Source organism: Rhipicephalus microplus, chromosome 5, assembly GCF_043290135.1.
Source record: "Rhipicephalus microplus isolate Deutch F79 chromosome 5, USDA_Rmic, whole genome shotgun sequence".
Taxonomy (NCBI): domain Eukaryota; kingdom Metazoa; phylum Arthropoda; class Arachnida; order Ixodida; family Ixodidae; genus Rhipicephalus; species Rhipicephalus microplus.
Window position 1 is genome coordinate 187616862 of NC_134704.1, and position 15372 is coordinate 187632233.

At 45.1% G+C, this 15372-nt stretch overlaps 1 protein-coding gene across 1 annotated transcript in view; it reads left to right on the forward strand.

The window, feature by feature from the left end:
- Window positions 1-15372, forward strand: part of LOC119174058 (putative acyl-CoA synthetase YngI) — a 584783-nt gene that overhangs the window by 417999 nt on the left and 151412 nt on the right. The window contains exon 13 of the mRNA XM_037424838.2: window positions 4545-4738. Coding sequence (XP_037280735.2) covers window positions 4545-4738 — 194 coding nt within the window. The remainder of the gene's footprint in view (window positions 1-4544; window positions 4739-15372) is intronic.

Consider the following 15372-nt stretch of genomic DNA (forward strand, 5'->3'; position numbering starts at 1 on the left):
GAACCTTTGGCTCATATAAGCAAGGAGCCTGTGTCTTCTCCGTTGTAGCATGCGAAATTTTCTGTCTCTTCATCCTGATGTAATATCATTGTAACTTGCTCTTCTATACTTCTATTTATAGAACAGTCTTGATCACTCACCTTGTTGTTAACTCTGGAGGACACGAAGAGTACAGTATTAGGCACGGCCAATGGTGTGAGCCTATCTCACAGCCTCTTCTGCGCAGCGTGCCTTGCAGGCTGCTTGACGTGCCTTTCTCGTTGATAGTAGCCCCTCTGACCATTTTGTGCTCATCACTCTTGTTCACCTTCTCAAGAATGCGAAAACCCTTCACAAAATGCCAAATTAGCACTAATAGCACCGTAGATAATTTTACTATCTCGAATATGAAAAGTAGTCGTGGCAGCTGAATGCTCCACCCTTGAGACCTTCTACGACCGCTTCAACCTTATCACACACTTAATATTGATCACCTGAATGCGCATCAACCAGCTTGAGGGGATAGGGTAAGCAAAAATATCAGAGGAAATGGTTAGTTCTCTTTTCCGGAATTTTACGTTTGCAGCCTTTCACGAACCAGAATCAGTCATTTGTATGTTCTAGAGCAAATTTTTCTTGTATTCCAATCGCACAATTCAAAATTTATGCGGCGGCCTGCTTCACTCCCCTTAGTTACGCTTCACCTGAGGGCACACGTGGGCATCTAAAAACGCGCCGAATTGATGAGCAATAATTTTTTTGACAAGTTTAGTGCGAATAGTATTTGGTCTGGTACTAAGTGCTCCATCTGCCGAGTCGATGTTTAACCGCAGGAAAAAGTGCTTTGGGGGAGTTCTTTGCACATGTTGATTGCGCGGGTTTCGTTCGTTGTTCGCAGAGTTTCAAACGTATCATGTTTTAGCCATTACAAGAAATGTAGGCAGCTTAAGTACATGCGAAAGGCTGTCTGGGTCGCATATTTCCGCATGGTATCAACGGATACCAATCCATTCTATAGATATTACCTTTGCCCTAAGAACGCTGATACCTGGTGCTAACTCAACAAAGTCCAGTTCAGTGGTGAACCACACGTTCACAAAGAACATCTTCCAGCATCTGTTCTAGAGGCTGTTAGGCCAATTTATGATGAACTTGCTAATCACGAATTACTTGCCAAATGCCTCCATTGAAAAACTAAATTTCTGTGAGTCGTTCAACAATGCCGTGTTGGAGCGAACTCCAGAAAACGAGATTGTTTAACACCTAACACGGAAAATAGGCAGCGTGGACGCTGTAATCACTTCTGATTATGACAATATAGCTCGTGTGAGTGTGCTGAGCTCGTTTGATATTGCGCAAGCTCACTACAAAGTGCAGGGCCTACGCACTTTTGACCTGCGTCGACAGTACTTCACTGACAGGGTTGCGAAGCAGGTGACAAAAAAAGCCCACCAGGCCAGGCACCTCAACTAAGAAAGTTGATACTGTTGATGAGTATATGACTGGTGCCTAACAAGAAATTGTCCCCATATCTACATGTTAATTTGCAGGTATCTTCGGAAGACGATAGTCTTGCGTGTGAAGAGAGTGAACAAAACTTTTATTTCATGCTCTGCGCAAAAAAATTGGTTAACGGTATTTTGGAGGCGCTGCGTTTGAGAGAGAGGGAAACAACATCTATTTACTCATCCGGCGTGCGGGAAGTCACCGGCCACGCAGGGCGCGGGTATTGCCTATCTGAAGACTGTGGCAAATAGAGTGCCTCGAGCGTGCAGTGGAGGTGAACGAGCGCGTCAAGCACGTCACACGTGAGACACGCACGCGATCTGGCAGTTTTTTTAGAAAACGAAGCATGTGGCTCTGAGCCGGGTGTGCGTGCCCGTCTCAGAAGTGATAAGTTGTAGAACACAAGACGACGGGTAGGTGCCACCACCATCTCGTCTTAACAAAGCGTTGGAAACACTCCCCGTTCCGTGCAAGCGTCGCATGTTTAGCGCAGTGTGATAAGCGTTACAGTCCTTAAAATTACTTATGTATGCGTTTTTAGAAGAAAGCGCACATGCAGAATATATGCGTGTTCTTATGGTGTCCAACACATGCCCAATAATTGTTTTATAGACAATTGCGCAAGTATAAACGCTAAACCTTGAGCAACACTGGTGGGCACAGCGGATGGGGTCGGCCGTTTCTTTATTTCTTTATAATACCTCAAAGGCCCCATTCGACGGGGGTTACATGAGGGGGTATACAATTCACAAACAGGTGATTTGTTCGACGGCTTCTTTGAAATGGACGATTCTGGAGTGGAGCACGACGTCAGTACGCGGTGCCGTAAAGAGTGGACAAACATACCTATGTACAGACAGACAGACAGACGGACAGACAGACAGACCTATGTACAGAAAGACAGACAGACAGAGAGACAAACAGACAGACCGAAATTTTTGCGTTGAAGGTCCCCAAAGAAGACTATCGTCTTTAAAAGTGACAGCATATCCACGGGGTGATTGATGGAGAGTGGAGCGAAGCTGGGTCCACATGCCGCTGCCGTTCCGCTTCGGCCTCCCGCTCTCGTACGCCGGGATCTTGTTGGCACAACCACACAGCTTCACGGCACGCCTATACCTCGCGCGCTCGCACATCGGGCTTCCGTCGTCGAGCGCTAGCATCCGCTGCCTTAAGCGCACTCCACTCTGCAGCCTTGTCCACCCTCCGACCTTCTGCCCGCGCGCGCGCACGCACGCACGGATGAATGGATGAACACACGGACGAATGTACGAATGGACAGACGCACGGATGGACAGGCGGACGCACGGATAGACAGGCGGACGCACGAATGGACGGAATCAAGAACGAATAGACGACCGTAAGCACGGACGAAATGATGGATGCTTTGCCCCGCTCATCATCATTGACTTAATGGATATGCTGTGATTTTTATTAATTATCCTACTACAAGTCCCGTCCTCTAGTATCGCACCACTTGCATTTTTCAGCGTACATGCATTTTGTTATATGTACAAGTACCACCGTCTACAGCCGGTTCAAGAACTAACGAGAGGTGGCTACATACAATTACGACAAGACGCTCAGCCGACGCCTTAAAAAGCTTCGCTCCCAAATTGTCCTTCAATTGTTGGTTATTTTGTGGTACTTTTGAAATAAAGCATATTTTCCATTTTACACGCGATTATTTCAAATTATGTTTTTTGTACCTATGTACCTTTTTCCCAGCAAGCACTGTATCTATAAACATAGACTTCAGCCAGTATTTAAAGAATGTGCTAGAGAATATACCGAAGCAGAATTATGTCCGTGTGCGCAAGTACGTTCTTCAACATGACATCTAATACTAATTAACAGGCTATAGTTAAGTACCTCAAGAAAAAATTACAACAAATTTAGCATTACAAATTGGAGGGGATAATTCTGCTTCAGCAAGAAGAGGAATGGCTTAAGATCACGATGATAGTAAAATAATTACTGTAACTTCTATGGCTATGAAGAAAATGTACAAAAAGTTCGCCTAAAGTGCTTGGCGGATGAAAATAGGGCTTACGCTATTTCCTTAAAAGAATAATTCAGCTCGCAACTGAGAGAAGAAGTTTTAGTTCTGTGGTGGCGCCTGCATAACACATGAAGTGGTGTGGATGGGAGCATATATGTTACTAAAATACCCGAGTATACGTACGCAAATTTCATTCGCAAATCAAGCAACAATCATTGCTCTGCAAAGACAGGTGCTGAAAAATTTTTGTTGTACTCATTTTCTTTAGAGTCAAAGAAAAAGTGAAAAGAAGAGACAAGAAGGTTCTTGCGTATTTTAAGCCTGCTCTTTAGTCAGTTTTTTCGCTTTTTTTTCAAGTAGGTATGTTGTGGCAAATGCGACAGTGTTTCTTTTCTGTTTGGAGCAGTTTGTCTTGCTTGGGCTTTTCTTTGTCAGAAAAAAATGTTTTGATGTTATTTCTTCGAATCATAAATGTTACAGTACGCATATGTTTTGTCAGTTCTTGCACGATATAAATTGCCGCTGTACGTTTTAACTACACCAGCGATGAAGAACTGAAATCTTGGGTAGACTTTACAGTGAGGGCCAACTGAAAAGACGTGTCTCCCGTTTGGAAAAATTAGAGTAGCTACCATTAGGAATATTTAGACAAACATTGCGCTTTGAGAAATATGGGTCTAGAGATCTATGTGTCAGCCAGAATATGCTATGCCAAAGAAGGCAGAGTTTGGAAAGAAACGGTGGCGCACAGAAAGATTGGAATCCGCCGTATTTTACTGTTAACCTCTTCGACTGTCTCCTAAGGTTCTTGACGATTTGCTTGCGCAGCGGTTATCCTGGCATACAGTTGGTTGTTAGCACACGACCCAGTTTATGGTGGTGGTCACACCTGTTGGTATAGAACGCACTTTCTCTCTCTTTCATGCTGTGTACGGTGCATCTTTTTTCTGTATGCTGTTTTATTGTATGTATCTGAGCTGCTAACCGGAAGGGGGGCAAGCCAGTGTTGCTGTTTCTGGTGTATGGCAATGATAAAACCGCCTGCCCCGTGCTACAGATGGCGTATGGATTGACGGAGACGGCTGGACCCATGGCCATAGGCCTTCATACAGAGGCCGGCTACCAGCCTTTGCCGCACACAGAGTGCCGCTTGTGTGACAATGAACTACAAGTGCGTGGACCCACGGTGTTCGCTGGCTATTGGGATCACCCTGAGTCAGGTCTTTTGCCGGATGGCTGGCTACCCACAGGGTAAGGAAGGAAGCCTCGTATTTGGAATCAGCTTGCTAGAACAAACCAACACTTGAAAAAAAAGCGCTATAAAATGTTTTTGGACAACAAAAATAGAGCATAGAAGCTACGACACAAATCAAATTAGCAGAATGCTTCATTAAAAAAGATGGTATAAAAAAGACAATCGAAAAGATTACATTGTTATGGGAAGGAGACCGGCTCACAAGAGTCAAGACAGATATATTTACAGCTGGATCAGCGAGCAGAGCCTGCCACACAGATTAGCTCGCGCCAGTATATCATCTTTGTCCTCTTCCTCTTCATGCCACTAGCACGTAGCAGTATAATTACTTCAGAATAACCGAATTATCGGACCTGCTTTGAGCGTTGTAGGGGTGTCCTCAATTCCATGATCAGCAAGTGACGCTTGAGTGAAAGCTTGAGTAGTTCCACATATTTGGGATTAACCATAAAAAAGATTAGATTTGTTGCCCAATTTATTAGTCAACAAGCATCATCCACTTTCTCCAATACTTTAAGCGTAAAATCTCTCATTTCACCAACAATTTTGCCTACAATGTATATTTCATTGCCGCTATGGTTGGCAAGCATACATACCAATAGATGGCATGTATACAAATTTGTAGCCATGCATTTTTTGGGTAATGTACTAAACAGATAAATACATCTGCACTTTGATAAATCTAAATTATGTACATGCATGCCGGTCGAATGTACAAATACAAAGAAGGGTCTCTGTAACTCTGTAAAGCCTTTTTTTGCTGCACTGTCTGTGTGTCGAACAAATTACATTCAATCACGTCAGAACAAAGGCCAGCTCAAGAACACCATACCATTGTGTATATCGGTTTTGCCTCTACACGTTGTATTTTACTTTTCTCGCCATGTTCTAGTTCCCGCTGCGACAAACTCCAGCGAAGCTTTCTTTTATTGCATTACTATTGCTGACCAACCTTCATTTTCGGTTTTCCTAAAACAATCGCCTCATCTAGCAAGGTTGCGTAGAAAGAGAAGTTAATAACATTAATTGTTTTAGCAATATTAAATAATATTGCACGGTTGATAAACTTTTAAACATGTTTTGTGTGTATTTTAATGAATGATTTCACACAAAAATAAGCTTCAACTTGATTACTTTCGATATGTACGATTTTGAAAGGTCATCCCCTATTGAAAACTTCAGGCCAAGCAAATCTTGGTTTTTTAAAAGCAAGTGGACGTTGCACTGGCTGGTGTAGACAGAAATATCACCTGCATGCGCTTGTCTCACTTTTTTCAAATTCTCCTTGGCTCCCAGTTCATTACAAGGAGCGCATACATGCTCAGCTTTGCGCAGCACCGTTCACTGCCCTAGCGGAAAGAGAGCAAAGCTCTGGCCACTCGGACGGGCTGCGCTGGCTGGTTTTTCCCATTGCGCGCATGGAAAACGTATTCCTTAGAGCACTTATCTTGCATTTCGCACGCTCTGGGCAGCGCACCTTCGTCATTATGGAAAGCAGGCACGCACTACTGCTGCATTGTGAGCTGCTCCAAAGTTTAAACATGACGTATACCTGAAAACTGCCCGTAAAGTTCTACCGTTTGAAGTGCAACAGTGCGACAAGCAAAAGCGTCAAGAGTGGATTATGGCAGTTCGATAATACTCCGCAGTCTCCTTACTCTGAAAATTTTTTCGACGTGCACAGTACTACACATTAATAATTATTTGAAACAAATGCTATCGCCGGACTCGTAATAAGAAAAAAGCGTGTTTGTGAACCGAAACTACAGTAAATAGACAAGCGCTGTACATTTCGCAATTAAGCTCTGGCTTTCCGAGAAAACCATTGATAGAGTGAAAGCGATGGACTTTGCTAGCCTAATGAACCTAAAATACTGTACTGTGAGCCCTGCAAGTGTTTTATTCAACTGATGGCTGTAGACTTTTCGTCGCCCCTCAGTGTCAACCAATTTGTCTTGCGGGTTCACGCTGAGCGTTTATACCTACAGGCCTTGCAAGCAACACACATCGATAAGTAAGAATGACGAGGTATTGTGATGCTAGGATCGAAGTCATGAGTTCGATTCCCGCACATACCAGCTGCATTTCCACAGAAGCGAAACGCAGTAACAGTGAGCTCTGATTTCAATGCAAGAATGGTGGATAGGACGCGATGGTGTTGCATATTTCAAGCGTACGGTGGTATAACGCTCAAGGTAAATAGATGTGACGCTCACTGTGTGCACCCTCTGCCTGTTGTGGTCGTGCCTTATGCACTTCCTATAGATTTAGGTGCACGGTAAAAAGAAAGGAAACCTCAAGTGGCCGAATAAATCGGGAGTTTCAATCCATGGCGTGCCTCCTAATGATATGATACTTTTACCACGTAAAATATTATGCCCTTGCATGCGTCCGAGCCACGAGTGACAAATAGCTGCCGCTATGAAAAGGAGTTGAAAAAGAACCAAGGCAGATGTAAAATTTTCGTCAGTTTCGCAAAATTTGACGCGGCTATCAGGGACAAATATCGTCATAACTAAAGACATGATCAATTCTAGTGTCTATTGCGTGACATGAGGGCGACCAAGAAAGCTGTAAAAACAACCTAATCAACATTGAAATCAATGAACACGCTAAGTGATCAGGTGTGAGTCTTAGCAGGTGTGTTTTAGTCTCGTAATAACCGGGTATATTCGCATACGCTCATCATCTTCTATGGTGGTGAACACCTTAAGGTGCCCCTCACTATGATGAAGCATTTCGAGCACGCAAGATAAATATGTGCTGTGGGCGCTCACGATCTTGTTAGCCAAGATGTGCAACGCTAAGCACTCCGCGAAAAGGTGAAATTTGAGACTGAACGCCGCTTATCCTTCATACCACGGGCGCGTTCCCACGACATGTTGGAGATGATGAACAAAACAAAGAGTGGTCCTGCGTACATCGAAGTAGTACGTGAAACTGCGAAAATTATTCGAGAGAATGTGGCTAATTTCTGCAATATGTTGCTTGAATTTAATCATGAAGGTTCATAGAAGTATCACAAGATAAAAACGGAAAGTGTGTGCGTTATTGTTTTATACCCGTGCCACACGGGCAGAAAAAATGGCATTTACTCCCGAATGTCTTCAGATTTATTGCCATTCGCGCGGTGCCACACGGGCGAACAAAATTGCATTCATCCGAATGCCATTCAAATGCCATTCGAATGCCATTCGCCTCCAAATGCCTTCGCCAGAACTCAGTTGACTGAGAAATGCCTACTCTCGACGACACAGCTCGCGAAGTGCGATTTACCTGAAAGTATATAAGACAAATCATATTGAGCTAAAAATGAAATTTCCCGTCTTTTATTTGCACTGAAGTCTTAAAAAGGTGCTTTGAACGTTGTACGAAGAAAATAAAGTGTTGATAATGAAACGCTTGTCAAGTTTAGCGAAACTTTGGCAAACAAGCATGCAACACTGGTATTTTCATCGCCATCGCCATCGAGTTCACTTTCTCCGTGACTCAGGTTGAAATGGTTTGATAAGAATTGAAGTTCAATGTCCTGAAGCTGGCGCATAATAACTCGTCTCTGCTCCAAAATTATTCGCTCTTGAGCACGATGCTTTGCACGGAAACACACAAGTGCTGCCGTGAAAAAAACGAACTCTGCGAACATCTTGTTCTGAGAGATGCTACAGGTGCGATTCGACCGGCGCCATTTTCTATTTACGCTGTGGATCTGACTAGTGTTGACTTAGGTTGCTACGGTCGGCTGCAACGTTGTAAAACAAAGCAAGAAACTAAAACTTAGGACAGCGTAATACGCTCATTTCTACATTTATTGATTATCTGTTGTGTATGAAGCTTGTAAATGCTTCTTAATTTTTTTTGTTGCTATTCACTCAATGCTCACTTGGAATGTGCTATGATCGACATCATCAAGTCAAATGTCATTCGCTTTGGACGTGTAGCAGCGCCGGTGAAACAAATGTCATTCGGGAACTGAAGGCCTTCGCCACCAAATGTCATTTTCTATGCCCGTGTGGCACGGGTATTAGCCTCCTACTGAGCAAGGTGCGACACTAATGGTCAAACATTTATTAACCATTAAATGGTTACGGAGAGGTAATTGAGTTGAGGCCTTATTGAGCCCCTCCCCTCACAGAGATAGGTGGAAGCCATACTGTAAAGCTTCATTGGCAAGCAACGCCACCCGCGTCCATCTAAGCAGGTCCTCTTGTGCCTTCACTTCCTGACAGCCGAGCAGGGCCGCCTCCCTGTCCTCTATCGAGAGGTTGGGGTTGGGCGGGGGGTGGAATTGATAGATTGAAGGCTGACAGTATTATGAAATAAATAAAAAAATAAAATAAAGTATACGGTACAAGAAACATGCATAGTCTAAGGGCACATAAATACTTTTTTTTGTGTGCGCATCCTTATACTTTCAAAGGACCTGCAAAAAATAAAAAAATATCATTGAACTTACGATACGACCTTGTTAACATCAGATGAAAACCTCGCGAAAAGTGAGACTTTCATGAAACTTAACACACGGCATTAAAATGGTGCCAGGTACTGAACAGGGCAAACGTAGGATCAGTCTTTTTACACTAACTTGCTACTAAATTGGGAGCCGCTCGCGATAAACTTGACATTAAAGCAATACAAATCTGAATGCCACATACAAATGAACGCAAAAGCGTGATGATAGTTTGTCGACATACGCCGAGAAGACATGGATGACGCAGCAAATTTGTGTTTTTCGGCAACATACACCTAACATCCACACCGTTACCTCACTTTTATTGTCGTACAAAGGCAGCTGTTCAACATCGACAATCACTAGCACTCGCTCAAAGACATGGTGTTTGAATTGCTTGGTTCCGCAAAGGTTGTCAATAAATCGATCGCTCTTGGTTCTGAAAAGATTCTGACCGTGAAGACATTTTCATAATCTTTTTAAACCTTCGGAGCAAGTCACAAATGACGCTGCACGTGGATAGTTACCAGATAACAGTGCGTGCCGAGCGCGTGAACGCACTGAGAGAGCGCAGGCAGAATGCGAGAGTGACCTAATTTTGCTAAAAAGGCGGTAAAATGAGTGCGAGACGCAGTGCCCCCTGGCCGAGGTTGGGAGGCCCATAGTTGGTGAAGGAGAAAAAGTAAAATGTATAGTGGCGATCAACATTTTGAGGCCGTTGGAGTGCGTGGCGAACAGCACCACGGCGCCTTCTCACGGCTACCAGAGAAGCTTGAGAGTGCCCACTGCGCAAGCGCATCGTTTTCTATCTGCAAGCCTGTGCTTTCTCGCTCCGTTCAACTCTGCGTACATCTGAACGCCAGTTAAAATCGCAAGATGGTGCTTTTGCAGACGCCTAAGAAGAACGTAGTGATTATATAACGATAACTATATTTAGGTTGTAGTGACAATGCTCGGTGTGCGCCGTCCACGCCTAGGTTCCAGACGCTCCACGGCGGCGAAACCACCCACAGTGCGTCACGTTTGCAGCGAAAGCTGTATATGGCTGGGGAAAATGAAAAACGACCAGGCAGTGGTGTCACGAGAGGTCTCCAATAGGTGTGTTATCTGTAGAGGCCGTATTTGTAGCGCCTGAAAATTGAGGCCTAGGTGTCAAGTTGCAAAGAAAATTACAGTTTTAGAACCTCAAGTGCTGATTATAGGTACAATAGGTTTTTACAACAATTGGAACTTTTAAAGAAATAAATGCCGGACCTGTGTAACCGATAGAAAATCAAGAGGACCAACTTTATGATGGCGTGAAGGCACCAATAATGGCATGGACATGCAATTTTTTCCCGGAAAGTTTCCAGAGCTTGGTCTCTCTCTTTATTGGCCGGAGTGGTGACCTAAGTGCCATTGCCAAAAAAAAACAATTTCTTGGGTCTTTTTGGTTTTGGCATGCCTCGCGGAACCTCACAGGAGCAAATAGTCATTGTGCTAATAAGGTGCAAGTGTGTTTTAGCCTCGTAATAGCCGGGTTTATTCGCATACACCTAATTTCTTCTATATCGTTGAACTTCTTATATGTTCCCTCACTAAGTTCCCTAACTGGGCAGTTCAAGCACACGAGAGAACTATATGCTGTGGGCACTACGATCTCGTTAGCCAAAATATGCAACGCTAAGCACTCCAGAGAAAGGTGAAGTTTAAGACTGAACGCCACGTACCCTTCATTCCATGGGCGCACTCCCCACAACAGGGTGGAGATGACGAATGTTAGAAAGAGTGCTCCTGCGTACGTCAAAGTAGTACGATACACTGCGAGAATTATTCTAGGCAACGTGGCTGATTTCTGCAATGTGTTGCTTGATTTGAAATATGAAGGTTCATTAAACTATCAAAACATACAAACAGAAAGTGTGTACATTATTTTTTTAACCTCCTATCGAGCAAGATGTGACACTGGTTGTCAAACATTTATTAACCATTAAATGGTTACACAGAGTTGATTGGGTTGAGGCCTTATTGGGCTCTTCTCCTGACAGCGCAAAGTGGATCTCGTATTGTGGAGCTTCATTGGCAAGCAATGCCACGCGCGTCCATTAAAGCAGGTCCTTTTGTGCCTTCAGTTCCCGACAGCCGAGCAAGGCCGCCTCCCAGTCCTCTCTGATGCGGTTGGGGTTGGGGAAGGGGGAAGATAATGATTGATTGATTTGTGGGGTTCAACGTCCCAAAACCACCATATGATTATGAGAGATGCAGTAGTGGAGGGCTCCGGAAATTTTGACCACGTGGGGTTCTTTAACATGCACCCAAATCTGAGCACACGGGCCTACAACATTTTCGCCTCCATCGGAAATGCAGCCACCGCCAACGGGATTCGAACCCGCGTCCTGCGGGTCAGCAGCCAAGTACCTTAGCCACTAGACCACCGCGGCGGGGCGAGGGAAAGGATAGATCAATTTGTCTGGCACGCCGGGAATATATGAGAGCTGTCAGCCACCTCTCTACGCAGCTGGCACATGTCATCAAACGATGAATTGAAATGTTTTAGCACCGCCAGACACAGTACAGTATAGGTAAACAGTTTTAAAAAGAGGCGGTCGTCCGCGAAATCCAGTCCCTTACGAGGCTCCGGATCGTGCCGGTGCTCAACCTTTTAGTAATTGGCAAAATCTAACTGAAAGGGCCGAATCGTTGGATTAGGAGTAGGCTTCCAAAGCGAGAGAGATAGCGCTGGAAGATATTGCGTGGGCGGCCAGAACAGCCCGTTAGTTTCCTCCGAGTCCTTAGTGACCGGGCACCCAATCTATATAACGTGCAGTTGAATAGAGATATCGGCAGATAGGTTCCAGTATGCGCTGAGCAAGCGGGGGATTTCACCATTGTTCATAGTTCCGACAGGCCCCTCGCGAGTCGGTTGTATGTTTTCAAGAGAGATAGGTGAGAGCCACAGCGATAGTTATTTCCTCCGCGTGTGTTGCACTGTAGGCTTTTATAGAGAGCCCGTTTACGGTGTTTGTGCTGTGTATGCCTGTGGCCGTATACCACCTTCATGGTGCAGGCCGGCAATGTACAAGTAGCACACCTGTTGCTCTTTACCAAAGTGTCGCTGCAATGCTTCCATGCGCACCTGGTGGCTGCCGCAGTGGTTTTCTCCGGAGATGTTGCGAGGAAGAAGTCGGATCCAAAGGACGCACTCCAAGGCTCCGGAACTCTTATCTTCTCCTCACTATGGTGATCGTGTTTTACGTGTAGCCAGTCCAAGAGGTAGCGACCGTAGGGGGTCCGCGCAAGACATTTGCATTGGTTAACGATGTCCGCTACGGGAAGTTCTCGGTAGGTATTCACCATGCCAAGGGCTAGATGTCTCTGGTTGGACTAAATGATAGCGAGGTATAGAGCCCGCTTTATCACTTTAGGGTTAATTACCTCGAGTTGGTCTTCATCGTATTTACCTAGGTTCAAGTAAAAAGACGAGTAGAGTGTTCTACTCGTTACGATAGATGGGAAAGCCGCGTTGAATCTCTTGTTCGTAATCTGCCTCGCTTTTTTGAAGACGCGGCCCACCTGGTCTCTCACCGTACGAATTTTTGCTAATGTGGTGTCGGCCTTGCGTCGGATGTTGTATGAAGAGGCCAACCATTCAGATTTCTTTAGCCTCATGAACTGGTCCCAAAGAGAGACATGGGTAGCTGACTTTTGTCCTGCGGGGAGGGACGTACGTGCACAAATTCTGACTTAGCCGGGGTGCACTGAAGTCCGTGGTAGAATGCGTAGTCGTTAAATACGGGCGCTGCTGCTTGCAGGCATGACTACATGTGTTCCAGGTTGCCTTGCGCAACCTAGATCGTGATAACATCCGTGTGAAGAGCGTGATCTTTCCCTCCCTGATAGAGAAGCCAGTCAGCGAAGAAGAAGCATGGCTAAATTAAATAGGAGTAGAAAGAGTACTGCGCCTTGAGGGGTTTCCCTCAAATCAATGACGTGAAGCCCATGTTTCTCATTTTGTATTTGTATGTTGGTTTGACGGTCTGTAAGAAAGAGCCTAACACATTTGAATGTTTTATAAGCACAGTTGGCCTGACTCAGGTGACCAAGGATTACCTCATTACCATTTCCTCATGTTCGAATGTACCTTTAAGATCCAATACCAAAACTACCTTGTAATTTTGGGGACATTCGAGAGGAACTAATATGTCATGGCGGAGCTGAAGAAGTATATCCTGCGCTGAACAAGGTTTCCGCAAAAGTGTGGTAATTTTTTAGAAAGTCGGAGATCCGCTCGTGCACCATCTTCTTCATCAGCTAGCTGACTCAAGAACTCAAGGAGCCGGTGCGAACGATCTCCAGGTCAATAGATTTACCGGCCTTAGGGATGAATTTCACAAGAACTGATTTCTAGTCCATACGGAGAGGAGTTTCTCCATGCAGAATGTTATTGATGTATTTGAGGAGCGTGGCGTAGGTTGCATCGGGAAGATTCGCCAGTGACCATAATCTGGTGCCCCGCTTCATCTTGATTTAGGTGGCCTGGAGGTCGCTGGGTCTAGAACAGATTGTCCAACTGCATGTTTTTCTTGCTTTCGTACGAGAATGCGGCCATTCCATGGTCATTGATGGTGCACATGTATCAGTTCCAGAGCGTGTACGTGTGCAGGCTGTATTGTGGTTTCTCTTAAATAGCCTTATGTAAGTGACGGTGAGTTCCCATGCATGTATGCGTTGGATCGATGAGAGCGCGAAGCAGGCACCTCTTGGTTTGGCCAGACATCTGGCGCTCAGCCATGTTGTACCGGTCCACCCAGTTAGACTCGGTGAGCTGAGTTGCTTATTCCGCAGCTTGCTCCGTGAAATTGAGGATGCGCTTATTGAGGCGTCTGTTATGTTTCTCTTTTTTTGCATCGATTAGTGAGCCTGCAGTGGGCCTACCAAAAATGGAGGAAGTGGTCGTTTACGGCACTTTGCGTTTCCGTGAGCTGTATCAGCCATTCGTGTTGTTTCAATGCAGACGTCAGTGATTTGAACAAGGTTTTGTATCTTCAGTGGAGAGGGCCTACATTAGGTAAACAGGCGCGGAATGTTGTCCAATCTGGGACTTGCGCTTGTATTAGTAGGCGTTTAAGGAGGCAGTTAGATGGCTGTGTTTATTACACAATCATCATTACTGAGAGTGACCTGTGTGTTCAGCCAGTCGGCATGTCGTATGTTGTGTGTAACTCTCAGGTCCGGGCAAGTATCTCGTTAAACAGAGTTGCCTAGACGCATTGGGCTGGTGGTATAAGTGTGGAGCGTGAGTTCAAGTGTGCAAAGAAGTTCCGCAAGCTTCCTTCCACGCGTGCCTTCTCGTGGATAACTCCACAGCCTGCTCGGGGCACTGAAGTCACCGACAAGAAGGCGGAGTTCCCTTACTGCCACCTGTATAGCTTGCGTGAATGTTTCACTGAATGTGACATGGTAAATGTTTAAAACATGTACAGGTGGGTCAGATCACCTCATGGACAGCACCGACACCATCGTGCAAAGAAAGGCGGTAATGTTGGAAGTATGACTTCCTGGGTGGTATATTGCTTGTGAACAAGTATACATGTATCTCAGTTGTGTTGAAATGCAGTGTAGTTTGTGAGTTTCACATCAGCGTGGGGTGCCTGAAGGGCATACGCGGGTACTGGCAACTCATATGTCTCAATATAGAAGTGAAAACAAGCCCGCTTTTCTCGGTTCTTGCAGTCTTTGCAAGAACCGAGAAAAGCACTTTTACCATGCTGCACTTTTACATGCAGCACTTTTACTGCATGTAAAAGTGCTGCTCCGTGACTCTGGCTCACGATTCAGGGTTGGGGGTCATGATCGGAGATGGAGGGTGGGGTTGCGTTGTTAAGACTACTTAGCCCATTGGTGCCCAGGGCTGACGTGCTGGAGTCTTTATAAAAGCACACTAAACGAGAGTGACTTTGTTAAATTTTGAAGGGCGGTCAATATCCCTATTGAGGCCTACGCGCTTGAGGACGCGTGGATTGTCTTGTATTTATTTTTGGATAATTCGAGATATGCCTTGTGTCACCTGTGCGATGACAGTCTCCACCTCACGCGCGATGGCGTCATTGATAATTTTGGTAAGGCTAGCCAAATATGCATCTATTGCAGCCACATTGGTTTTCAGGGCTGTGACGCGATTCTCTACCATAGTAGAAATTTCCC